Here is a 27,067-nt window from a genome sequence, read left to right as displayed (position 1 = left end):
CTTCATTCCTGCGTTGTTTGGGGACAGTAGGAAGATGGCGGCGGCCCCGCTGTACTGTGTCTGCCGGCAGCCCTATGATGTGAGCCGGTTTATGATCGAATGCGACATCTGTAAAGACTGGTTTCATGGCAGGTATGTAGATTATAGATTTAATCAATTACATAATTAATTTCAGAAGCGAAACCAACTTTATTTGTTTCTGAATAAGCGAGGGTTGTCATGCGGTGTCGACTGCTATGCCTGGTGCTAAGCAATGGGGTCTTCAAGCTTCTCTATTGACACGACCTACGATGAGGTTCTCAGTAGTTGGTGTTGCCTAAACAATTAACTAATGTTTTTAAGTTAGGAATGTTTATTAGACTGTGTCTAAATGTAATTCCTGACCCCACGTTCAAACTTCTAAGAAATTAGCTTGCTTGCTAGCTAGTTAGATTGTGTGACGAGCTGTCAATCTCAGAGTCAGTGACTGATCAAAGCCTGCGCTGCTTCAGAAACATTTGGCCCGTTCAGAAACGCCTTTCGCCAGCAGTAAATGAGAGTAAACTCGCCTTTTGGCCTATTTTAGATATCAATGGTTGCTGAGATGATAGATTTCATTTTAAATTCAACCCTTGCTCTGACTATGTTCCCCGTGTGTATGGATCATAATGCATCCTGTCAATGCTGAAGGAATACAACAGGCCTCGCAATACCAAAAGAGCTTAGACACGATACATTAGTGTCTAGAAGTAGGCAGTAAATAGTTATGACATGTTTGAATGTGTCTCTGAGAACATAAGTCTACAATGTTTCAAAAGATTGCAATGTTGCTGAGGTTATTCGAGGTAAAAACAAAGGCTTTTGCAACTTTATTTAAAACTATGTACTTTGATTGCTGCCACAGGTGGAAATTGGTTAGCCATAATTGTTATATTTATTGACTAAATTCTTCAAGGGTTTTAAACAGATATACATTGAATTGCCCCAGTTGAATATTAAACCTATTTTTGACTTTGAAGTTGTCATTGTCCAGCAATACCCATCTACATTTTATTTGCAGTAATAAGCACGGCATTTTTTACCTATATCGTTTGAAGAAATAGATCCTGTTCAAGAGAAAATGGTTGTTATTGTTGGGCTGTTGATTGACAGCTGGAGAAATTTAAATCCCCTTTCAACCAAAATAGGCACATGGTTAGAGACCCCTAGTGGAAGACAGGAGAACTGCCATTTAAAGGTATTCGGCACGTGTCCCAGGAAAGCCTGTCCTATTTTCCTTGCAGGGAAGGAATGTGCTTTCCTTGTATCATGTTAGGTCTGTTGTTGGTGTATAGGCCATACCGTTAGTGAATCCTTTCGTGTAGCCTAATATTTAGACTGGATGAATACTGTTACATCATTAATTATGGCCAAATACTTTCAGCAACTTTCTTCCAGTCTGTTGCGTTGTGTAATCTCTCATTCTGTCATCATCCGCATAGCAACATAGCATCCATGTTTATGGCAACCATCCAACTTGGGACTTGTTTAGACACTACTTTAAATACTTCATTTATAACAGGATGTTTACCACCATTACCCTTTTTTCTAAGATCATCTTCAGTTCTGCATACACCAGGACTGTCAAGGTAATAACAGAAAAATGTGACTGGATGGAATACGTGATCTCCACGGCAACTGTTTATGAACACAACAGCAGATTTGCCTCTTCTGAAATGACGGAAGTTGTTGCGTAACTCCACTATCGACTGCCAAGAACCATACGCCCTGAACCATGAGAAGCCTACACCAGGGAAGTATCCCTGCCTGCGCTGTGTGCCAAAAGAAGAAGAACAAATGAAGCCGCTTCCCCCATTGATGACTAATCATAAGCAGCCACACACAGGCACCCCCCACTCACACACACACACACACACACACACACTTCCCCAGTTTTCCACATGTCTCACTAAAAGGAAGGGGTGAATCTTAGGCTACCTCTACATGGTGGCAAGCCAAGGTGCCGCTCTGGAATCTGGGTGCCCGCTTGTTGGAAGATCTTCGTCGACCTGTTTGTCAAGTGAACGTTTGTGCAGTAGTCTATGCTTAATAAGACAGAGGCGCAAGGTCTTTCTGTCTAGGGAGTGTGTGTGTGTGTGTCTGTTTTCCATCACCTGTGTCTCAATGTCTTATTACAATATAGGCTGCCACCAGAATGATACGAGGCAGTCTGGATTCGTCAAAGTAGACACTAATTAGACACTCATCTTATTTGCTATAACTACTGATGTCACTTTAATGACCCAACGTGGCCTGAATGCAGCTAGCTTGCAGCTTTAGTTCGAAAGAGTACTTGTTAGTTTTTGTAATGAAGTTCTGTCAGAAGGTCAGGCACTTCTATGTGTAGGTCTCTCTATGTCTCCCTCTCTCTCTCTCCCTCCCTCCTCATTTTGGGGACAGACACTCAGCCCTCCTCATGTCTGGCTGAGGGTCGGAGGGTGGGGGTGGTGAGAGACTGGGCAATGGATTGCACATGGAGGGATGATTGATGGGAGCTAGGCCGAGCCAAGTTCAATGCACCATCCATCAAAGTCCCTCGAAGGGGGGAAGAGCTGTGGAGAGATGGATGGGCTCCACTCTGCCGATTTAAGCGTTTAAAACAGCTAAAAGTCCTCCATTGCTGTTTTTTGGGCTGTTTTTCCAAAACCAGACAAATCTATGTGATCAATTGTGTGGGCCCTTCTCAGTTCACTTCACAATTGTAGACGTAGCATAGCTAGCACTGGGTTTTCACTGAGTGCTGTAGCTGTCTCATTAGGGTGGGTAAATCACATTACTTTTAGATTGATCAATGTAGAGTAGCTGGTCAACGTCATTGGGGATTGATTTCTAGTCAGTCAGAATCCTGGTATTACCCTGGGATAGCTGCTTAATCCATTAGCAGGTCTGCTATGGTAGTGAAACAAACGAGAATTACAACAAAAAAAAATGGTTAGAAATTGAAATCAAATTGGGTTCAGATGAGTATGGCGTCTGTTGCGTCGTAAAGGAAAGCAGTGTAGTCTGACAGTGCTGGTTCGCACCCTGTGTTGTCTGGAGCAGGCATATTGAGGGCATGTGTGAAGAGGACCAGAGGCCTGGCCTGCCCCCCCTGCTTCTACTCTAACCTCAGAACGCTGAACCTCAAAGCGCTGCAACCTGCGCCGTAAACAATCCAGTCAGCTTGTAAACTTCCTGGGGCCGGGCCTCTGCAAAGCGCCGTAAACAACAAAGCAATCCTCTTTTTTTGTTGTTCTCCAGCTGACTACAGAGAAGACGCCGTGTCCGTGGTACAAGCTGTGTCCACTTTAGAGGCTCGTTGGTGTCTGTGCTGTTATTGTTGTTGAACAGGTTAAGGCCCAACCACACTTCCTGCATAGCTTGCCAGTAGATGATAGGTTTCACCTCATTTTCCTCAGGGTTCAGTTGATATCTCGTCTGTCTAATCGTCACATCGGTCAAGTGGTGTTTGTGGTACAAAGGAAACTCTTTAGACTCGGGGTGGGGGGGGTGGCCAAAGAGTCAGGTGCCCCAGGGCTAAAGAAATCCAGCCAGGTGTGTATTTCCTAATGGGCGCCCTCCCTATCTGTCCTCCCCTATCCCACCACTATCCATTAAGAATCTGCCAGCCCTCTAATGTGGGCGTGTCATCGCCCCATGCAGGGGGGGTTATTTAGAGCTTAAAATAATGGCTGGGGCCGCCTCCAGGCTTTGTGTTCCCCTGCTGAGCGCTGAGCACAATGAACCCCCTCACAGTGAATAGACTAATGAATAACCCCACACACTCACACAGGAAGGAGAAAAGAGAGAGAGAGAGAGAGACGGAGGGAAGAGATAGTGGTGTTAGGGGCAGGAGAGGGTACTAGTAGATGGATCTCTGATGATGGTGCCCCTGTCCAGCTTCCTCAGTTGCTATCAGTCATGTTTGAGAGGAAGAAACACTCTACGTAGGACAGAGCTTTAAGCTATTATCCTTTAGTGCACAGCCTGTCTTGAATGTTTTGATATACAGGTTTATAGTTTGTTCGTGTCGATCAGCCACTCCACTGTGCGCCTATTATTGTTTTGATGAATGGTTTAGTTTAAGGTGTAAATTGGCCATTTCTGTCTCAGTTTGTTGTCCCTGCTCTCCATCTAGATTTGTCTGACGCAGAGAAAGTGATTTGTCAGAGGCAGAGAAAAGTTGGCTGGACGCGAGTTTGCATACGCACTCTCCCCGGCCCACCTCTTCCCGACGTGACGCAATCCGTCATGCCTGCGCAAGAGACCAAATATTTTGTCCTCCCACAGCTCCCTCAGTATCCCTCCCTCCGTCCTTCGCTGGCGCCTGGCGTAGTCGTTAATCAGTGACGCAGGTGACACACGAGCTGAGTCAGGGTGGCGGTGTGCAGCGTTCCTGTGGCACAGTGCCCTGCTTTCTACCCCCTGTTACAGGAGAGCCGCAAGAGGAGGGTGGAGGGACGAGGTGAAACTGGGCTGTTTGGCTCTGGAGCACGTGGGTCCGGGCTTCCAGCCTCAGCCAAGATTCCACCCGGGCCGACACCAGCCAGCTGCAAGCGCCGCTGTGGAATTCCTCCCCCCTCGTTCCTCCTTCCGCAGTTCTAGGCCGTGGAGACGGTCAGCGATTGTCTTGTGATTCAGCGGGGGATGACACCCCATCACAGCACTTTGCCTACACGTCCTAGAAAGCTCCCCGTGCTCTTTGTGACTTGAGCGCGCTCCGCCTGCCTCTCCGTAGCTCCAGGCTGCCGAGTGGGCCTGTTTATTGGACGCTGAAAAGGAGAGCTTGTTGTCCACATCCTGTCGAGCGCAGGCTGTGCATAGTAGCCGTCCGCGGTAGTCCTCTGCGTCCTGTTGGCTTAATGGCTCGCCTTTGTTTCCTTTACAGTTTCCTGCAATTCCAGTCAGATCAAAGCTGATAGCAGGGCAGTGGTGCTGGCTGTCCCCCTCCTCTGGGAAGAGCTGTCTCTGTCAAAGGGACGTTGTAGACGGGGCACTTTAGACCTTCACGCCCACACCAAGCACCCCCAGGCTAACTAGTTTGAACCAGGGTTTGGCAAATGTTTTCCAACCTAAGATTTGGGCAAATGTGTCCCTTTCGAAACACGGTTACTGAAGGCAGGAAGTTTGATTTGTTCAGACAGAGCGATGATACTTTGTAATGTGCTGTTGGCTTTCGGCTGCGAGATACGGTCAGAAGATATTACCGTGCGTGTTCTCGTCATCGGAGAGGGTCCGACCCTAAAGGTTTTGATCTGTTTACTGGAGAGGGGCTTGACAGATCTGTCGGGAGGATTCCGGAGCTACCTCAGTGACACGGGGAATTCACCCTGCAGCTTTTCTCACCTCAGACACAGTCAGAGCCTGTTCAGCTCACTCTGTGCTGGAAAGGGCTTGTGCTATGCTGCAGAGGTGTGTGTTTTCTGTTTACACTGAAAGTGAACACTCAGCTCTGGTATGCAGCAGAGGTGCGTGCCTGTTTGTGTTTGTGCATGTGTGCATGCGTGCGCTGCCTGTGGTCTGGCTGTCTGGGGGTGGGTTGGGGCTGGGGAGGTGCACACTGTTACTGAGACATGTTAGAGAACACAGAGTTGTGACCGCACACTGGCGCTAGCAAAGCTTTTTGCCGGGCACTTCTACTGACTTGACACGTAAAAAAAACAAAAAAAAACTCCCAAAAAAACGCTGCTATCTAGGCCTACACTAATGTAGTCTATCAAATAAATCAAGTTTGAAAGTTCTGATGGGTCATGCTGTACTTGCCACTGAGCTAGAGAGTGTTCCTGGCTCTGTGTTTTCACTGTCACCTCTCCTCACACACACACACACACACACACATCAAACCACAGTTGAAATATTGCAGGCTTGTGATATTTCAGTCTAGTCCTGTTCTTAAGGATGAGAGAACATTTCAAACGCTTGGCCTAAACTGAAAGTCTAGAAAAGGATAGCACTATAAAGTGTAGTGGCATTTTTATTTATTTTTATGGACACCTTTTTACTTCAGGCTATCATATAGGCAGGTTCCCGTTACCATAACAGCTCCTTGGTGTCGCAAGGACCGTGAGAACCCCAGACTCGTATCCTGTCAGGTGATCCGGTCACTTCCTGTATGCCCAGCGTAGCTGGCGTCAATCAGCCGGCGTCCTCTTGAGTAACATCTGTCCTTCCTCTTGTCTCAGCTGTGTCCAAGTGGAGGAGCACCATGCAGTGGACATCGATGTGTACCACTGTCCCAACTGTGACGTTCTACACGGACCCTCCCTGAGTAAGAACTGTGTGTGTGTGTGTGTGTGCGTGCGTGGGGGGGGGAAGACCGTGCATACAGGCACGTCTGTCCGGCTCCCAGTGGTTCAATGATGGACTAGCCACAGGGGAATACAGGCCAGTCTCAATAGCAGGGCCCCTGTCAGATGTAGAGGGGTTAACCCCTGGTTGACCGGGGGGCAGACATTAAAGCTCTAATTGAATGGTACTGTGATCCTCAGACTTCGATTAGACATGAGTCATGACTAGCTGTGGCCAAGCAGACTGGTTGAACAGAAAATACATAATCGCGTTGACCCTAATGTATTTTTATAGTACATATTAAACTATATATTATTGCAACTAGTATACTCTACCTGTTATTGTTATAATAACTAATACTAGTCTAGATTGTTGTATGCAAGGAGATGATGTTAGGTGAAGGTGATGTTAGTTTTAAGGGTTAGTAATAAGAGTAACATTAGAAGTAGAAGGAGAAAGGCCCTAAATACTGTGATGGTGGTGTGCTCTGTCCTCCTGCAGTGAAGAAGCGCAACAACTGGCACAGACATGACTACACGGAACCAGACGATGGCAGCAAGCCAGTGCAGGCTGGCACCGCCATGTTCATCAAACAGCTTCAGAACAGGACCTTCCCCAGGTAGGCACTAGAGACGCACGCACGCACGCACGCACACAAGACAAAACCATCCTCATCTGTGGTACTGAGTGCCATGTCAGACCACAGACACGAGCATTACCAGTCTAGACTTTTCACCCTTTAACCTTCACTTATGATCCAGTGTTTACGTTATCCTCGTTTATTTTCGGTATTGGTCCCAGACATGCGTTGGCACAGTGCGGGACGTTGACTGTGTGTCTGCACTGGGTTTCAGTGGGGATGAGATCCTGAGGAAGATGGAGGGGGACCAGGTGACCCCCAGGTTCCTGGAGAAGCACGGCTTCCACTACCCCATAGCTGTGTCTCAGATGGACGGGCTGGGCCTGAAGCTACCGCCCCCCACCTTCTCCCCCAAGGATGTGGAGCAGTATGTCGGTAAGGACTGGGGAGAGGCGTGCGTGCGTGCGTGCGCGCTCAATCACTCTTGAGCTAGATTTTTCTTGACCCATTTACACCCCCCCCCCCCTGCCCCCTCGCCCGCCTCCCTCCTCCCCAACCGAGTCAGAATAAATGGGACAGTGGGGCAGATATTTACCCTGTAGAGCAGAAAACCGACAGCTGACTAACTCCTCTGCTGTCTTCTGGTGTATGTATACATGGCCTGGATTGACTTCCTGGAAATGGATAAATACCAGAAACGACTACAGAGGCCAGCCTCCACAGACGACCGTTACTGGCTGTCACTGTGTGGGCGACCTGGCGCCGTCTGTCTTGTCAGACCGAGCGGGTTGCCAGGTTCAATGGGTTTATACCTACTTATCCACCAATCGAGCAAGGGCTGAACGAGGCCTATATGGAGGAGGGCTAGGTTTTCACTGCCCTCTCTGTGACCAGCAGTCCTCTCTATTGACGACCCGATAGCTCAGGGCTCATATTTCAGTCCATTACCAACCACAGGGATATGCCATCTAAGCCTGCTTGTGTTTTTATCATTAGGTTCAGATTACAACCCCTCTTCCTCACTCCCTCTCCCCCTCTCCATGCCTTTCCCCATGCCCTATTGAGCATTAAGCTGCTCTTGCCTGATAAGGCCCAGGTGTTGTGACTCGACCTGTGAGGAGACAGTTACTGACAGTTGGAGGAGACAATAGGAGCAGGACTGGGACACTGCTGTGTCCTGGGGAGTCTCTCCTCCAGCTTCACTAGAAAGAACTTACATTACATTAGCATTACATTTAGTCATTTAGCAGACGCTCTTATCCAGAGCGACTTACAGTAAGCACAGGGACATTCCCCCCCGAGGCAAGTAGGGTGAAGTGCCTTGCCCAAGGACACAACGTCATTTGGCATGGCCGGGAATCAAACCGTCAACCTTCTGATTAATAGCTGATTCCCTAACCGCTCAGCCATCTGACCCCCCAGTTACACTCCAGTTAATCACCTCGGACTCTGTACACAAGGTCCCGATCATGTTACAATTGATTGGAAAGACCATTCCAAGCGTAAGAAGGGAAGAACCCTGTCGCTGTGGTAGAATGGAGGGCCTATGGAGGGTTCCTGCTGCTGTCATGGAGTGAAGTCTGAGTGTGAGCGGGACAAAGACCTACAGTCTGTCTAGGGTGTTTACGAGCTCCCCTCTCCATTTTGGGCTTGTGGTGCGTAGGCCTGTCACTGAGCGCTCTGCACGCTGCTCTCTCTGTGGCTAGCTCCAGCTGTTCCCTGTCATCACCCAGGGGCCAGCTGGGGCTGTGCGCGTGCGTGTGTGTGTGTGTGTGTGTGTGTGTGTGTGGAGGCTGGGTATGAAAAGGTGTGTGTGGGAGAGGGGTGGAGGGGTTCAGGCAACTGCCAGCTGTCTTGCCCCCACATTGCCGACAGGGCTCTGTTTCCGGACCTGGTTTCTGGCGTGTGTGTGATTTGCTGCCTCCCAGCTGTGCTGGTGGTTCTACTTGTCTACCACACACACACACACACACACATACACACTTAACATAGTGTCCTGGATTTCCACCCCCCACCCTACCCCCCCCTTTGTCTTTTAGAACACGTGGTCTGGACAGACTGTCTACCCCCCACTTTCGGTTTTCCCACCCCCTAATATCGTCTTTCCCATAGGAGCTTGGCTGAGACTGTAAAAGCCATCCAGACGCATCCGCTCAGCCGCTCATCCACTCACTGCCCATCAAAGACGAGGAGAAGCGCTCCTTGGCCTCTCTCCTGTCTCCACACCTCCCACCGTATGACACCAGAGAATGATGCCACCTCCATTGTCCCGTTTTCCCTTCCCGCAGGTGGTGACAAAGTCGTCGATGTCATCGATGTGGCCCGGCAGGCAGACAGCAAGTTGAAACTTGGCGAGTTCATCAAGTATTATTACAAGTCCCATCGGCCAAAGGTGCTGAACCTCATCAGCCTGGAGTTCTCTGACACCAAGTGAGTCCCCCTGTGAGGGGCTGCTGCTGTGCTGTCTCTTAGCACGGTGGAAAGCTTTCTGCGACTGGGTTTCCATTGACTAGCATCGCAAAAATCTGCACCGCTAGGTGCCAGCCTTGTGCTAGCGATCCAGTCTAAACTGGAGCTTTGCTCTTCCCAGGATGTCGGACTTGGTGGTGGTTCCGGACGTGGCCCAGAAGATGTCCTGGGTGGAGAACTACTGGCCTGAAGAGTCCTACTTCCCCAAGCCCTTCGTCCAGAAGTACTGTCTCATGGGGGTCAAGGACTGCTACACGGACTTCCACATCGACTTTGGGGGCACCTCTGTGTGGTATCACGTTCTCTGGGTAAGTGTGTGCATCTGTGTATCAGAGAGCTGGATGTGCGTGTGCGTAGGTGCAATAAGTCTTCCAGGCATGCAGTTCTCTACTCACAGCAGAGAGATTCTGTACATGAGTAAGGAGTTTATCATAGTTTGGTCTGTGCATAGCAAGTAAATAAAGGCCAAAGCCCAGCCACCAGCACATAGTGTATAGCGGTAAATCAAGCCTCGATTGCCCCTTGGTTCTCCCCACATCACTAGCTGTATAATGCTCACTGACGTTTAATCAAGTGTGTTTGTACATGCAGAGTTATTTAGGGCAATCTAGGCTGATTGGTTAGTCTGCTGGAAGGTCACCTCGATTGTTAATGTCTGTCGGGGTGACTCTGGGGGCCCCTCTGTCCCCATGGTGATAGATGATCCTTCAGATGGCCACAAACTCACTGCTGCTAATCAGGACGTGTGTGTGTGTGTGTGTGTGTAGGATGTGTGCACTGTGCAAATAGTCTGACATTACCATGCTTTCAAGTATACGCCAACTGTCTCTTCAATCTCCATCTTAGGGAGAAAAGATCTTCTATTTGATTAAGCCCACCCAAACCAACCTTGCACTATATGAGGCATGGAGCTCATCGTCCAATCAGAGCGAGGTGTTTTTCGGGGACAAGGTGGACCACTGCTACAAGTGTGTGGTGACCCAAGGGACCACTCTGCTCATCCCCACAGGTAAGGCGTGTGTGTGTGTGTGTGTGTGTGTGTGTGCGCGCGCGCGCGCGTGTGTGTGTGTGTGTACTGGAAATGCGCCAGTCAGTCTCGTTCTGGATCTTGTCCCCAAAGGATCTCTCTCACTTGGTCCTCAGAAGCTTGGATCTCAGCCCACTCTGTACTCTAGTCCACACACACACTTCTATCTACCATGTTCTATCATATTAATGGATGCTTGGCTGCACTACACTCCATTAGCTGACCTTCCAGTAGTCTAGCTTTCTCTCCCATAGAAACTTGGTCATCATGAAAGTTAAAATAAAAGTTTGACAAAGTGCCTGCCAGGAAAATAGTTGTTTTCCCCTCTCCTTCAAACGTTTCTCATTCCCTTTCACTGCCAAGGGAACATGGAAAATATGATTTGGCCCTGCAACAGGCCTAACACAATCTTTATATTGTGGGAGAAATGATCACGTTTATATGTCAATGGAAAGATTTGAAAGACTGACAAGTCAAGCCATTCTAAGTAAAGAGCCCATATTAGGGGCAGGTTACCAGTCTCTCCCATACTAAACCTTCTGCTCAAACATGGGATTTCTAATTCAAGTCTCACATTCCTTTTTGTGTCATGTAAGACACAACACATTTGGAGTCAACAAACCTCTACAGATAACCAGTTTATTTCCAGTCACTGGCTACAGATATTATATTAAGAAACTCATCTCAGAGTTGTTTCCCTCCATAACCAGAGCAGTGCTAATTAAACCCAGGATTCCTTTGTCTTCTCCTGTTATCCATAGAGGTATTGTGAGTGAATGTCGGTTTCCCATTGTGAAGCTGCCCATGACTTGGTCTCAGTCAGGCGTCCAGATGTATTTCCTCCCGAGGGGTGAGGGGTTGAGGGGGTGTAGAGAGGAGGGATTTAGGGGTCAGAGGGGAGTGTAGATCACTCAAGCGGGACTCTGTGTCCGTGGCTGCAGTATCAGGCCTCTATCACCCTCGGTCTGCTTTCTCTCATGTCCAGCAGTAGAAACTCTTGTATTTATGAAGGCACAACCTCGTCTTATCCAGATAAACACTGATGTTGGAGAAACCTTATCTTAACCCCTAAACACTAAAGAGAGATAAGCGTGGCTATTGTGTGCGTCTTGAGTGCGTAGGAGTGTGTGTGCGTGCATGTTCTGTGCGTGCTCATTAGAGAGGGGTGGGAGGGGGGGGAGGCTGTGTGTATTGGCCCCGTCAGTGTGTCAGACATGTTGAGAGTGTGTGCTGTGCTGCCCCCTGCAGGTTGGATCCATGCTGTCCTCACCTCTCAGGATTGCATGGCATTCGGAGGGAACTTCCTCCATAACCTCAATATTGGCATGCAGCTCAGGTGAGCTTCCCATTCCACACAGAGATACAGCCCATCGTCCATCCCATCTTCAACAAACATATTCATACTACATGTTTATCAACGTTCTGACACGTTCTCTGACGTCTGTTTGTTGGTTCATGTAAAGTGTCCTGGTATCCTGACTTGTCTCTTTGCGTGGCCCCTCACACAGGTGTTATGAGATGGAACGCCGCCTGAAAACACCAGACCTCTTCAAGTTCCCCTACTTCCAAGCCATCTGCTGGTATGTGGCCAAGAACCTGCTGGAGACCCTCAAAGGTGAGTGGAAAAAGGCAACCCAATATGAATATTTACCCAGTTTATACAAGAACAATTAATCAATGCATATAGCTTAGTCATGTTTTAATAATGCAGTCATGATGTTTTATAAATGATAAACTATTAACTAATTCTTTACATATTTTTTTTATATTGTGTCGTTTATTACTTTAGTTTGATCCCCAGATAAATAAATAAAAATGCCCTTGTGTTCTCCTCATCAGAGTTACGAGAGGACAGCTGTCCACCCCAGGGCTACCTTGTGGAAGGGGTTAAGGCTTTAATCACGGCTCTAAAGACCTGGCTGAAGAGAGAGGTAAGCTGGAGGGGGTCACCAGTGACAGGTTGGGCTTTGAGCCAGTTCACCCGGTCCATTACCCTACCACCTGACTCCCTAGAAGGACCTGATCAATATCAGACTGCCTGGCCGCTTACCTCCCAGCTGGACTCTGATGGGGGATCTCACTGTGGTTTGTCCCTTGTTCTCTGGCTCGGTGCCAATTGTAGAAAAAGGGGTCCTCTGTTAAAACCTCCCCCGCTAACTGCCAGTGGGTCGTTCTGTGTCGGCAGGTTACTGAGCTGAGCAGCGAGGTTCCCGACCATATCAGGCCCAACCATCTGATTAAAGAGCTCACCAAGGAAATCCGCTACCTGGAGGTAAGGACCAACTCAGGCTCCGCTCCATCCCCAGTGCCCTCAACATTATTTACCCACCACTAAGCACTACGCTGGGAGTTTGTGTTTTAAAATGCGAGTGTGCGGCGGGTATGTGCGCGTGCCTTGGAGGATTGGGCGTGTGGGAATGGGTATTGCTACACTGTAGAGCATCTGACTGCAGATCACGAGGAAGCAGGTTCAAATCCCTGTTTGCTCATTTGACCCAAATCCTTATTAAATGACAGGAGGAGCCAGGCAGCGGAGGCCGCCCAGTGAAACCTCAGGGAAGCGGGTCAGGGCTGGCGGGGTGCCCGGCCACCCGCTCCACCCTGGAGAGGCTGTGCCAGGCTCGGAGGGCACGGCGGGCAGCCAGGCGTCTCCGGGAGCAGCAGCGCCAGGCGCCCAAGGTGCCCTCCAACCTGGACATCCTGGAGCTGCACACCAGGGAGGTGCTCAGGAGGCTGGAGGTGGGGCCCCTGGAGGAGGTGAGGGTGAACGTGCACTGACACACACAACTACACTTTCACACACACACACACACACACGCTGGTCCACACACAAACTCACTCACCGACCCACACTCACAACCACTCACTCACCCACACACACAACCACACGCACCATTCTAGATTAAGGGATATGCTGTGCATTGCTGATGATGACGTGTGCACAACACTGTCCTACACAAAGCCCTACCACAGTACAGGAAAGGTAGCGCTCGGTGCGTGTGTGGTTTGTCCCAGCTCCTCCCCTCACGCTGGCTGTTTCCTCCCCTGTGCGACTCAGGACCCGTCCTTCAGCGTGGCGGTCCACGGCAAGTTTAACAAGGCCTCCACCGCCTCTGCCGCCGCTGTGGAGAGTCAGGACAACAACCACCTGCGTTTAACGCTGGTCAACGGCAGAATCATCCGGTGAGAATTCTACGCGACAGAGAAATTATACCCAAATAATTCCACAATCTTACCTGGACCTGATCGTAGTCCTGTACTGGAGAAGCATTGCTCAGTAGTTACTAGGGATGCTGAGATATGTGTGTGTGTGTGTGTGTGCAGAGATGTGCGGAGGCCGGGTAGCAGCCCTGTGAAGATAGAGGGGGAAAAGGGATCGGGGGGTGAGCTGAAGATCCCAGACGAGCTGAGGAGCGAGAGGACCGAGGCGTGCCAGGAGGAGCAAAGCACTATGGGAAGGGAGGAGCAGAAAGCCAGCCACCTCCGTAAGGCTTGCCTGAAACACCACGGTGTGATACATGCGGAAACAAAAGCTACCAATATATGATGTTGTTCATTTGTTATTAAACTTGATTTAAGTTTGACAAACTAATTAAAATAGGCTATAATCTTCTAAGGGATGCATGTCAAATAGTCAGTTCGACTTAATCTGAGATTCTGCAGGTTGTCTGATGTTGTCTTGTTTTCCCAGGGGGTCTGGAGAGGGTGAAGGCTGAACTCAGGGATGAAGCCTCGGGGCACTCCAGTGTGTCAGACACAGAATCCGACAGCGATTCCACCACAGAGGTACCTGCAGATAATAAACCTGTCTCCTTAAGACAATACGCTGGCTTTCAGTACTGATGACTTTTATTGAACTATGTATTTTCTCTTTTGTCTCTCTCCATCTCCGTCTCCCTCTCACACGCACAGCAAAAAGCCTCCTCCTCCTCAGAGGAAGATTCAGGGAGCTCCCAGGATGATGAAGACGAGGAGGATGATGATGACGAGGAGAGGGAGAGGCAGTCCTCCCAGAGAGGCTCAGGGCACACCATAGAGCTGGACCAGAGGGACCAGACACTCAGGCACAAAGACAAACCCCTCAAACGGTGAGGGAGGCCCCCTGCTACCCCGGCCGCTGGGCCAACTGCATGTGGATCAGACCGAACCAACCATCGGACTGGAAAAATGGCATTACGTTCTCTCTCGTCGCGACTGAATATACACCATTTGATAAAGCATAGAAATTCAGCGGTCACACACCATGTAATTTAATTTGTCAGTCAATATGACATGACAACAGGGATTGCATTCAGAACTTTTCCATCAAGTGACAAGAGTTGTGGAGTCTATTTATCAGGGCAGTAATTAAATAAGCTCGACTCTGTGTGTGTCCCCTTGCAGAGAACGTCCTACCTCACCCAGCACAGAAGAGGCCATTCAGGGCATGCTCTCTATGGCCGGCCTGCTGTGCCCCTCCAAGCCAGAAGAGGGCACCAACTCCCAGGAGCCGTGGTGGTCCAGCAGCCCCAGCCAGCGCTCCCCAGAGCAGAGGGGCCAGCACCAGCTGCAGCACCAGAGGAGGGTCCTGGGGGACAAGAGCCCCATGGACAGCCAGGGCAACAGCAGCAGCGAGGCCTGGGACAATCAGGGGCTCTCCCTGGGAGCCCCCAGTCCCCTGAGCCACACGGCCAGCCCAGGGACAGACTACCAGTACTGTGACCCCTCCATGTCTCCCCCCCTGCACCCCTCCAAAAGGCACGCTTCCAACCCCCCGCCCATCAGCAATCAAGCCACGAAAGGTTGGTGGCCAGCTCCGATTCCCTTACATACAGTGTTTGGTTTGTTCTTGCTGCTGGTGTTATCTGTTGTTTTTGCTACTCTACTCTTTTGTGTGTGTCCATTTGGCAGCCTTTAACATGGGCTCCCTGGCCTTGTTTTTCAGGCAAGCGGCCCAAGAAAGGGATGGCTACTGCCAAGCAGAGGCTTGGGAAGATCCTGAAGCTGAACAGACACAGTCGGGTGTTTGTGTAGAGTCGCCACGGTGACAGGCAGGGGGCATGGACACGCCTCCTCGGACCACACATTGGGACTTGTCTGTTCATTTTGTCAAGATACCCTTTTGTGCTGGAAAGATCCACTGCCTGGAAACGTCCCACCTGAGAGACTTACCAGACTTACCAGACTGTGCATGCTTAGGAGACAGGGTATTGGATTCACGCAAGCAAGTGCACGGCTTTCACTACAAGCACACTAAAAGAGAAGGGAGAGATCGACACACAACAAGCATGTTGCGATTTCTTCAGCTGCAGGGAAATATTCAAAGAGAACCCAGTGAGGCATTCGAATGGGCCAAGGAAATTCTATTCCCTCATATATTTTTTTTGAGAAATTGCAACTCAGTGTGACTGCGTTGTTTGCTCAGCCTGTGATATCGGAAGCGTGCGCAGCAATTGCTTGGATGCCAAAACATCTGCATCTTGTTCATAAGTCTATTTTTTCATCTAAAAGCTTTCCTGCCTCAGCTACTTTCCATGTCTGCTTCTTGTTGAATTTGAGCAGAGTAAATGGTAAGGAGCCAGGCATGCTTTCTATTGGTTGTGACACTGGTATTATTGATGCACCTGACTCAGTGTCTGAGGGTGCACTCCCTCAGGAGGGGTGCTATGGAGATGAACTGAACGTTCAAAATGGTGCTTATTGTTTGTATGTGTGTCCTCCATGCTACCCAAGTTCCCCTTATCTCAATCACACCAGCAATAATGACTTTGAGGAGAGAGGAAAGAGGAGTTTGTAGAGGCAGCACTCTCACGACCATGGCCTTCCCTGCTACATTGTGTTGTTTATTTATAAAAATTACAATTATCTTTTTCTTTTCTTTCAATATTTTGTAACGCATCAGGTCTATTAGATATATTGAGATTTACATCTCAGCTTTTTTCTTTCCACCTTTTCTTGTCAATCTTAAATGTCTAATTGGGTTCATTGTCAAAGCCATACTCGAATTATTTTTGCTGTTTGATACAGTGGCCATGCTTCCCCCTGCTTTTCCGAGGGAGACTTACACTGTGAAAGTGCTGCCTCTGAAGTTTTTAGAATAGGAATATGAGTTGTTTACTTGGTCTAAATATTGATAGTGAGAAACAACTTGTAATATCCTGCTTAATTTATTGTTTTATTTGTGATGTTGGTTTCTTGTGTTATTTTGATGGATTCTGGATTATGTATTTATTAATTGAAAGAGGTGAATAATGATTTTTATTATATTTTGGGCCCTAGAACCTCATCTGATTCTTTTGTTTTCAGAAGGAGTTTTCTTGTTTTTCTCAATTCTCATTCTTATTGTAAATGTGGATACATTTTGACTTTGTTGTCATGATATATTGTGTAGCAACTTGCCTACAAATCTTTTCTCACTTTCTAGTATCTCTGTGGAAACACCACCCATGCCAGTCGAGGCTTTCTTGAATCTACTGTGTTTGTATCCTTTCTGTTTTTCTCTCACTTTGTAGCCAGAAAGTTACATTATGTGCTAAAAGAAAATAGGGTAGTTAGTTACATTCAGATTCTGAGACTTAAGTGTCACCTACCATTCCGTCACTTAAGTTACAGAATTTACACACACTTGTTGTTTCTAGCAACAACAAAAAAGAATTGTGATCTACCTGAAGTAGTCCGTTCACTTTGTTGACATGTACATTTTGGGAAATTCTAGTGTGGTAAAGGTTTTTCTTAAGTGATTCTAATGATATGGTGCTTTGGTGAGCTGAGGTGGGTTTTGATTGGAGTTTGCAGTTCTTCGCTCTCAGGGAATAATGCCACGGATATGACCTCTGATAAACCACCAGCTACATCATGTACAGCATGTTCTTCCAAGTACTCTCACTTACTATTCATACTTCCTTTGCTCATTTTACAGTTGCTGAGCAATTAGTGAAATTGACCATGTTAAAGTAATTATCCTTTGTTGTCCATTATTGGTAAATTCTGCCTCCATTGTTTTTCAACTGTATTGATGACACCAAATCCCTAAATGTCCTACAGTATATTTGTTTCCAATGTTTTGACTCTTCTCACTTAGTTGCAACTCTCACCTTAAGGTTTTAATGCTTGGCCAAAATCTTTTTTCTACCTAAGGGAGTCTGCAGACCTGTATACTTCCTTTGAGTAAAGTACATCCAAGCTTACTGTTGCCAAGTAGCTTTAAAATCACCCCTTAAACAGTGTCTGACTTTCAAATCTGTGCTCAGGTCGACTCATGTGAATGATGGGGTAAGCTTTTGCTCAACATTAATGAGCTGTTTCACATGATCCTCCCAACACAACAACACGCACATTAGCGTGCTCCCCCTCTTACTGAATCCTAACAAGTGTTAATCATATTGCCAGACTGATTTCCTCTTTGAACACTACACTTTCACCTTGACTATTTGCATGTTAAATCATCTAGAAGAGCTAGCCTGCAGGCAGGGTTTGTTTTGAGCAGTAGTTCTCATTTGTAAAATATTCATTAATGGTAGCTTTTTATATGCAGATACGTTTTGAATTTTGTGTTTTTCTGTGCATTGCTTCTTCGGATGGTGTGATTGCTCGCATATGGTTTTAACCATACAAACACTGGCTTACTGTGGCACTGTTACTCAATTCATTGCAATTGTTTCTGCATTTCAAAATTACCTGTAAATAAATGAAATGAGGAAAAGTAGTTTTAAATCAATTGTTTGTCTTTTTTTGGGAAGGGGTGGGGGACAAGGAGAGGGGGGACAATGATTTTCTCACCATTCTACATCAGTAATTATTACAGATTGTGGGAATAAAAGACCAAACTTGAAAGTGAACCCAATTATACATGAGGACATAAGGACCAGAACCATGTAGAAGTGGATTTCTTTATTAGTATTTATGTACAACAGTGCCTTTTAGCACATCATCTTCATGGCAGCTCAGCAGCCTGAAAGAGAAAATGGTGGGTAGCAGGCAGAAGGATTACTTAACATTTCTTCATAATGCAGGTTTGGCTTAAAAGATCATATGACTTAACCAGGTGCACATATTTAAAGAGTTGTTACATTTCTACTATGAAAATCTGCATCAGAATATGCTGTTTCCATTTGTGTATAGAAGGTTGTGGTTGGATATAACATGACTGATGCTTAAGGTAGAGTGAATGCGCACGTGCCAGTTATTTCAGTAGAGCAGGGGCCAACTCATTCATCGTCATCAGCTGGGATTCCAAGTTCCTCGTCTGTCCATGCGGATGCATCAGGCCATGGGAAATGACCCTGGGAGCGGGTGGGAGTGACATTTTAAAAAAAAGGTCTCCTTTTGAGCTACAGTCATAAACTTGTCAACCTTTAAGTCAGATGTTAGACTCACCAACACGGCATCAGGGTCATGCCAGCAGTGCCACAGGATCCAGAACCACATGGCACTACTAAGGAGCTCTGCTTGAAACTTCTGATTCTTGGTGATCTGGGGGTACTGCCTGTACTGGGCCTCTATGTGTGCTCCTCCTCCAGCTCTGCAACAAGGATAAAGAAATGACATCATTCTTCAGCCTGACTGACTCCAATGTTTGCAGAACAAACATATGACATTTGATGACACCGGAATATAATGTTACACTAAAGCAAATATTCTTAATTTGATCATGCCTCTCACTCGGTGTGACTATATAGCATGTACAAATTGATAACTTTGAAGTTAACTAAATAGCTACAGCCATGTCTATCAAGGATGGACTGATATTTAAAATATTACTTTACCCAGAATTGTAGTATAAAACTAAACATCTAACGCACTAGCCATTTATTTCGCTATCTGGTTTGATGTATGCTTGGCTTACGATAGCTAATAGCTCTGCTAACCAGCAGAGACAAGCTAGCGTACCTAGCTAATAAAAACAAGACCACAAACAAATCTATGGTTTATACGTACTTCCGAGTTAACATTTTCTGAGGTCCGCGTTTTAAAACCTGTGTTCCAGCACGAAGGACCCCTACGGCCCTTCCTAAAGAGGACATTGTAGGCTGTTAAATAGCACAATTTCAATAAATGTTGTTGCAGTCACCGACAATAGCACTTCGGCCTTCTGGAAATGTCACCTTCCCCAGTACAGTGGTAGACTTTTCAATAACGAGCGCTGTGATTGGCTAAAACACGTAGATAAAAATGGTTGTTCGTTAATAAAACCTGGGCCGCTCCCCGGTACACCAGGTCACCCAATATACCAGAGATCCGAAAATAATTTTAAAACGTTTAAAAGCAGACACGTTTTCTATACATTTTGAAAACGTGCCGACGGGTTGATAATATTTATTTCAACACAAACCTAATTTGATCTGGACCCATGACAAGCCTATACATTTGAAAGAGGTTACACAGAATGTCATGAAAGCGCTTTCTGCTCTAGATGGCGCTCGATACTTTGGATTGTGTTGTCTGACAAACGTGTCATCTGGGTTCACAAGATGAGAAAATGGTTCACAGTACTAGTAAACCATATTAGAAAATAAAACGTTTGTTTTCCCTCGTTTAAATTAATTTAACGTGAAATATTTATACAGAAAAAAACACAATTCAGATTACTGTATTGCTTCACCACTAAATAACTGAATATACCAAATGCATGCCAGTCCATTCACAAACACAGGCGTATCTGAGAAGATGCGCTTTTATTTGTCGTCACATATTGTTTATGCAAACGAAAATACGACGTTCCATACTCTTTATAACAATTTTATTTTAAGTAGGCCTATAAGTCATACGTCACGTGGTTTAATTGTCACAGATCTGTAAAAAGGTACATTTTCTACAGAATGAAAGGTGGCAAACACAGAGCAATCAATCAATACCGGGCATAGAATTATGACCTGACAAACGACCCTAGCCTACTCGGTTTTTACAACATAACAGGCAGTGTGGGAAACTACAATTTTCTACAATAATTACAATACAACTACAACAATTTAAGCAGAGAGAAAAACGACTACAACTGAGTTAATTATTTTAAGACCATTTTGTTACATTTAGCATAAGTAAGCATAGGATAGCCTAGACAGGCTATAAGTTATTTGACTGTATTGGTTTTGCTGTTATTGTTCTGATAAACTACGTTTTCATGAAGCTATTGTTGAAAATTTAAACTTCATCAATCATCGATCTCTAAACTAGTACCAACACAGGAAGTAAACTCTCCTGAGAAGAAAGAAGTCTTCTCGCCCTCCCTCGGGAATGCGCGCAGTGCCGCCGCCCATGAATACGCGCTTTGTGCATGTGCGTCGAACCCCGACGCCATCTTCTTTACCACTGACAACATTATTGCAAATGCGAACAGAGTAAATATATTTATTAAGCTTGATAAACGATATCAAATGTGAAACTTGGAATTGAATGTAAATACATATTTGCCAAACGAACTTCATAAGTAACGTAGGATACATTTTTAGATCACATATTCGTTTCAAAAGCATGTCGTTTTTAGCATCTCTAATGGCGTCAAGCTTCGCAAGTTCTCCGGTTGCGCCACTCTCCCCTCGCAGCTCAGAACCCGCCTACAAATTATATTAGAATGATGTCACCAGAAGCCAACCATTTCTGCAAAAACAGACCAATTCGTACTTTATTGGCTGAGAGCAATATCAATCCTTACAAAAACGTCAAACACGGCTTTGTCCATTTTGCATCTCGTAATGTAGGCTAAGCTACATCATATTTCTGTCCTAAGTCTTCCGTGCAACCAACTAGGTCTACTTTAACATTAGCTTATTCAACCTTTTCTGTCTCCAAATTACTGAGGCCATATGTGACACTTATGTTCAGACTGTTTGGACCTGTAGCAAGATTACTATTTTCTGGTTAAGCCAACTACACCGATTGCCGCCAGTTTCCATAAACATGATAAAGTGCGCGATAAAAGCTCGTCTTTCTGATCTGTCAAAAATAAGGATATCTTGTGCGCAGGCGCTCAAGGCTGCGGTTAGACATATCCATGACTGAGTGGGGGATGGTAGCCTAGTAGCCAAACTGAACCAAGTGATGTGAAAGGACCTTTCATCGAGCCAGTAGCCTGTTCGCTTAAAATACTGCCGACAAAAGAAAATATTTGACGTCCGACGGATTTCTAGACAGCTAACTACAGGTTCTGTGGATACGTCCCTGCATAGGCTAACGAATAGCTTATAGCTTGGAGATATTTTTTTTAAATTCCCTTGTGGATTAAACATCATATTTACACAGAATGCATCGGACCAGTTTCTTCTTGTTCTTCGTACAGTAATTGCGTGGCTAATGGCCATAGTCTAGAAATTTAGTCCGCGCCTAAGTTTTCTAATGTATCTTTAATCATCTGTTACTCTGTGTTTATTAGTAAGGTCAGTGCCTGTCCTCACCTTCAGTTCTATAAGAAAAACACTTGTGTAAGGGGGTTACGTAAGAGACGTGTTGCCTCCTAGGCTCCTACTGCGTTGGTAGCGGATTTAGGTGGTCATTTCATCAACAGGACAACTACAGGCCCTGTCCTGTGAGAACGACACTCACTCTACTTCAAATGAAAGAACACAACAATAATAAATCAAATCAAACGTTTTTGCCTATTTTACGTTACATGTTGCTAAATGCACGCACGGATTTGAACGATTTTGGAATAGCTATCAATCAAGGGTCCAACAAACTGGTCATATAAAAAGGTAGCGCTCTTGAGCGCAAACAAAGGAAACACTGAAGGAACAGGGTTGACAATTCAGTAACTTCCTCCGACTTATAAATGTAACAGGACTTTATCCTAACCTTGGTAAAAAAGTTAAGGATGACAGGCAGAATTAAAGTTATAGACTATTTAAATTTGTCCATTCAATTGTATTAGCATTCTGTTGACACGTTATACATTTATAATTCAACAGTCTCAGTATTTTATTTGTGCAGTCATTTTCACAAGAAATGTCACAGAGGAATGCCCATAGAACTGCACCTAAAGTAAACCAACCTAAAACCCTCAAACTAAATCAATGGAAGATATCTTATTAAATTAGGCTACATAATTTTAATTAATACTGCACATGGAAACCAGATGCTTTGCGAACCTATTGTAATGTACTATTCTCAGCTCGTTACTGACTGATCAACTTAATATCATGACTACACCAAGGGCCAAACAACATACACTGCTACATAAAGAGCTAGCCACTGCGTGGCTGCGTACATTCTTCAATGATCTCTTCTCTCAGCGCCCCTGTTATCGCGGCCTGTAGACCCCGCAGGACGTGGGGGCGGTGCTCGGGCTAAGTTTTTTTTGGGGGGGGGGGTGGGGGTGGGGGGGCTCGTGGAGGAGGCGGGGTCACGGCAGTCCTGCCTGGGCCGCCATTTTTGCAAAGGGAAAAGAGGCTGGTAGAGGAGATCTAATTTCCAACAGTCTGCGTAGGTAGGGCATAATTTTAACGGTTCTGAACTGACCTAAAGTCTGTGTTGTGTTCTAGGAAACACAGAAGAAAAGGAATATAAGCACAAATATATCTGAAGTAGATAGATTTCTATGTGAACATTTAAAAACCTTTGTTATAGATCCGCAGTGTGGACAGAAGTATTGTTTTGGTTGTGTGGAAGCTAGCTAAGCAAGCGACGGGGGTCTCACCCAAGTCCCCTGTTCCTTCATTCAGGGTATCTACAGTGGACAGTAACGGTGAGTAAAAAGCTTTACATTGGACTTATGTTAAATGAAGTCCATCGACAAGGGAGCACGTCAAATTAGAGTATGTCTAGGCTGCCTAGCCAGCTACTGTACTGGCTTTCTCAGACCATGGCTATATTGTGGAAGATGTCCAGGTCACTAACACCAGTTATCGTTGCCTATCAGTTTACTGGATGACTGGGAACTATTTAGATCATCTACCTGAATAACTTAATAGGATGTGTAAGGAGTAAGCACGATGGATCTGCTAGCTAGCTCTGTGTTGGTGCCATTGCATGTTAGCCATGAAGCATGCTAGGCAGCTAAAGCTGGCTGCGTTAAGTTTTCCAGTTTTTTTAACAGCAGCGTTACGTTAACTAACGTGGTTAGTAATCCAGCAAACATATTGTAAAGTTGTGCTCGCTTTAAAAGGGTAGTAAACTTACTTCAGATAGGCTTAGCTATAGCGTTAACTAACTAGGTAGTCTACATGGGTGCTAGTAGGCTAATGTACCTAGCTACGCCGTCTATTTATAACGTTTAGGGTGGTTGGAAAAGACACAAACATTTACTTTCGCAAAGCTTCCCGTTTTTACTGATTTGTAACTAGCTAACAGTGTTGCAGTGCCTTGCGGACAGCCATGTCAGGATGATATTTGCGCGTTTGCTTTCCGGTAACATTAACTAGCTTGCTCAGAAGACTGCTCAAAACGAAGGTCGCTGGTTCAGGATACCCGCTTTATTTCAGACAGTGCTTAAATGGTTGGCTAGTTACCAACAAATGTTGCAAAAATGTAGTTGAACTCTGATGCAATAATATAAAATACACCTAATTCAATTGTAGTACAACTAGCCTAACTCTAGAGCTATAGTTAACAGTAATTTATTAGCGGCTTAACACGACGAGACAAATGAAATGGCTAGGTACACTCGAGCTTTTTGTTATGTTACGCACTTAGCTAGCAAGCAGGCTAACTACACACCTCACACAAGTGCCCTATTGGAGTTGGCAAGCTTTATTTCTATTTAAAAGATAACTGAGGGAAACGTGAGGGAAGTGTCTCTCTGTTGTGCCTCTCTGTTGTGCATGCGTGACATTAGTTTAAATTCACATTAGATAGCGTGCTAGTAAGAGACACCACCAGGTGTTAAACAGATCAGTTATCTAGTAAAATACATGTATAAAATATGTCTCGTATGTCAGTTGTCGAAATCCTACTGTGCGGGGCTTTTTAAAGTATTACATTTAGAAAACCTCACTTCTATCAAAGCTCCGAAACTGAAGTCAAGAAATCCCCATCCTGTAGTGTTACAATAAAGTAGACAGAATGCATTTCGTTACTTAATTTAGATTCAGAGGGCATTTGGTTTAACTGCTGCAAACGTGGGGGAGGGGACATATTCCGTTTGGGAGTTTCTATTATTGATAGCTAGCTACATTGTACTTACATCGACCAATAATATGACATTTACAATTATTTGTAGAAGGTTTATCTGTTTATCTTATCTGTAAATGTGCAATACTTGCTAGCTAAAGTTAATATTGTATAGCGAGACAAGACTGAGCAAGACACCGTCGACATTAGGATGTAGCTGGCTAGCGGGCTAACGACGTTAGCTGATTTTAGTTATTGGCTAGCTCAATTTGCTTACGTTCAGTTAGCAGGCTACAAAACTAGCTTTTAGCTTTTTAATGTTGAGTTCTCAGAATGTGTTTGTTAAACTAGCTAGGCTACGTTATCCGATAGAACATTACGGATGATGTCATCAGCTAACGTTAGCTTGATAGCGAGCAACCTGTTCTGCTGTTGAAATATTTGTTCCAGCTGAAGCTTGAGGCCAACGTTGCTTTAGAAGATGGCTAGATTGCTAGCTAACGTTAGCCTTCCTGATTCAATGTCGACGAATTTGTACATATCTGTCATAATAACAACACAGAGACGGTACCGACAGATTGATACTTAAGAATGTGTGAAAGAGACGACTGATAGCATTCTTGGGGATTTTCTTCTAGTGGTGAGGGTCCCCTCGGTTACACGATTTCTCGCTGTCCTTAGAAAAGGCTCAAGGAAAATGGCGACAGGGCTTCGATGTTGTGGTAATTCAATAGCCGCGTTAAGCCCTCCACACCCCTATCGGTAGAGCTGACTGCAGCGCCGACATACTATATGGCAAGCAACTACACAATGCTCGCATACATTTCTATAATAGTAATTTGCCTTTCTACAAGTCGAAAGGCACAGAAGGTAGTTAAGTTGTAGCCAATGGACGTTACGAAGCGTTAACGTCAGCCTCGCGGCAATGGTAACGTAAAACAACACCAATATAAACACGGTCTCCCACCACAAGCACTATATGCAATGCTGTCTAGCAGCCTTTTACATGCGTCACATTATAGCCGGATCTGATACACGCTGTTGATCATACTTGTGCCTCGTTTGAGAATTGTGTTCCAAACACATTGAGAATGAATGAAGGTACTAGCCTACTACTAAAATTACAACAGACCATCTTCATTCTACCGTGCTAAATTTGAGTCTGTTATTGTCAGAATGTCATATTGTGTTACATAAAGGGACATAAATGCAGCACTTTGTATAAAAGAACAATAGGGGTTATATTGCAATCCCCTCTCTTCTTTTTACCTCACTAATGCTTTGTCTATTATAAAAATCCCCGACTCTTGACCAGAACAAACCAAACACTTCCAGTTTGTACTAGCCTGCATGTCCCACGTCTTTATTACATTTATTTTTAGGTCCAAGCTAGAAATTATGTTCAAGTAAATATGGATAGTTATCTAAAAACACAAATATTAGAGGAGCCGTCCCTTTAGAAGAAGGACAAATGTAAAGTAAACAAATGTAATGAAATGAAACTGCAGGAAGCCTTGTGGGGTGGGCATGGTTAATAAGTAGAGCCATCTCTCTGAAGGGTCAGATAAGTGAGAAGAGTAGTGTGTTGGCTTTTGTGGATCTTGCATGAGAAGCTCACAATAACCAATAAGATGACAATCCTTATTAGAATTTTCAGGACATTTGTAGGACAGTAAATTCTTAAACTTAATTCAAATAGTTTTTAACCATATTTGTAAACTGGCTGCTTTTCTAAATTTGCTAACATGGTTAAAACTACTTACTACTACCCAAAGTCTTCATTTTGGGTTTTGTAGTCGCTAAGGTCAGTTTTTCCCCCCCTCTCCCAAACAACAGCTGTGAATCTGTTATTCCCCTTTGACACTGACAAAGACCCCCTGCCCTGGATGTGCCCCTCCCCCTTCCACTCCTCAAGCTGAGAGGAGCAGATGCCTGTCATCAAATCACCAGACACGAATCTGACCAGAATGGTTTGAATGTGCTGCTTTGCTCTCGAAGGATGTGCAAGGTGTCACACAGCTGGATTCAATCCTAATGGTAAACAGCATCACGGAAATATCTTGTTTTCCTTGTTGTAGACCTGCCTGTTGTTCGAGCTCACTTTGGCGCAACATTGCTTGTGATCTAGTTTTATTGTTTAAACTGGCTGTTCTGGTTCCAGCTTTCTGATGGTTGTGAGTCTACGGTGCCCCATCTTCCGCTGTCTTGTTAGACTATCTGAGGCTGCAGACTGGTCCAATGGGCCCAAGTTTTCGACCAGTTTGCAACAGTTGAGCTGCCACATATGACATTCTTTTGACTTTTGACTCCTTTTCAGTGAGAGGAGCATCACTACTGTGGATATACTATGCAAAAGATATCAATGTTCAACTAACTGTGACTCAAAGCACCTTTTTCAGCCGTGAGGCAGCTGCAGCTCTCTGTATCTGTTCTCAGTCTAATGCAGCACTGTGAGGAAGTTGTACCATCACTGGTACAGCTGACTAGCTCTCCGATTTATGCTCATTTGTTTGCATCTGACACACACAGGTGCACATATCACCATGCATCCAGCGACGGCATAAAGGGCCAAGTTACCCATCCCGTTTCCATAACGTTACAACGGTCAGAGGGCGTTTCTGAGCCCTGAATTACGGCTTGTTGTTGTCGATAGTTTCCCACATCCGGGACATCTGATCACTCGTGAA

At 45.6% G+C, this 27,067-nt stretch overlaps 3 protein-coding genes across 13 annotated transcripts in view; 2 read left to right on the top strand and 1 right to left on the bottom strand.

Moving 5' to 3' along the window:
- The first annotated feature begins 6 nt into the window (after positions 1-6).
- On the top strand, positions 7-18,053 carry kdm7aa (lysine (K)-specific demethylase 7Aa). The gene is made up of 18 exons (XM_062483702.1): positions 7-132; positions 6,180-6,265; positions 6,787-6,904; positions 7,140-7,300; positions 9,154-9,295; positions 9,456-9,642; positions 10,181-10,343; positions 11,610-11,697; positions 11,870-11,976; positions 12,201-12,292; positions 12,547-12,633; positions 12,879-13,118; positions 13,420-13,544; positions 13,686-13,846; positions 14,053-14,147; positions 14,274-14,449; positions 14,745-15,142; positions 15,286-18,053. Exons 1-18 carry the CDS (start codon positions 35-37, stop codon positions 15,372-15,374), a joined length of 2,613 nt encoding a protein of 870 aa, XP_062339686.1. The 5' UTR covers positions 7-34; the 3' UTR covers positions 15,375-18,053.
- A 162-nt stretch (positions 18,054-18,215) lies between these two features.
- On the bottom strand, positions 18,216-19,470 carry ndufb2 (NADH:ubiquinone oxidoreductase subunit B2). 3 transcript variants are annotated; one of them, XM_062483710.1, is made up of 4 exons: positions 19,278-19,470; positions 18,717-18,861; positions 18,516-18,622; positions 18,216-18,291 (listed from the first exon to the last, which is right to left on the bottom strand). In XM_062483710.1, exons 1-3 carry the CDS (start codon positions 19,361-19,363, stop codon positions 18,548-18,550), a joined length of 306 nt encoding a protein of 101 aa, XP_062339694.1. In that variant the 5' UTR covers positions 19,364-19,470; the 3' UTR covers positions 18,216-18,291; positions 18,516-18,547. The 3 variants fall into 3 exon arrangements, with proteins under 3 accessions (XP_062339694.1, XP_062339693.1, XP_062339692.1); XM_062483709.1 differs by having other exon boundaries at positions 18,520-18,622; XM_062483708.1 differs by having other exon boundaries at positions 18,216-18,622.
- A 3,200-nt stretch (positions 19,471-22,670) lies between these two features.
- kmt2e (lysine (K)-specific methyltransferase 2E) overlaps positions 22,671-27,067 on the top strand; it is a 28,250-nt gene continuing 23,853 nt past the window's right edge. For 6 of the 9 annotated variants that reach the window (XM_062483692.1, XM_062483688.1, XM_062483693.1 and 3 more), the window contains exon 1: positions 22,701-23,016. The gene's annotated coding sequence lies outside the window, so the exon portion shown is untranslated. Of the gene's footprint in view, positions 23,017-27,067 lie in introns of all 9 variants that reach the window. The other 3 variants (XM_062483689.1, XM_062483686.1, XM_062483684.1) reach the window with 2 other exon arrangements.

The sequence above is a fragment of the Osmerus eperlanus genome, chromosome 17 (genome assembly GCF_963692335.1).
Source record: "Osmerus eperlanus chromosome 17, fOsmEpe2.1, whole genome shotgun sequence".
NCBI lineage: Eukaryota > Metazoa > Chordata > Actinopteri > Osmeriformes > Osmeridae > Osmerus > Osmerus eperlanus.
Note: the sequence above shows the minus strand (reverse complement) of the source record. Positions and strands in the feature narration are given on the sequence as shown.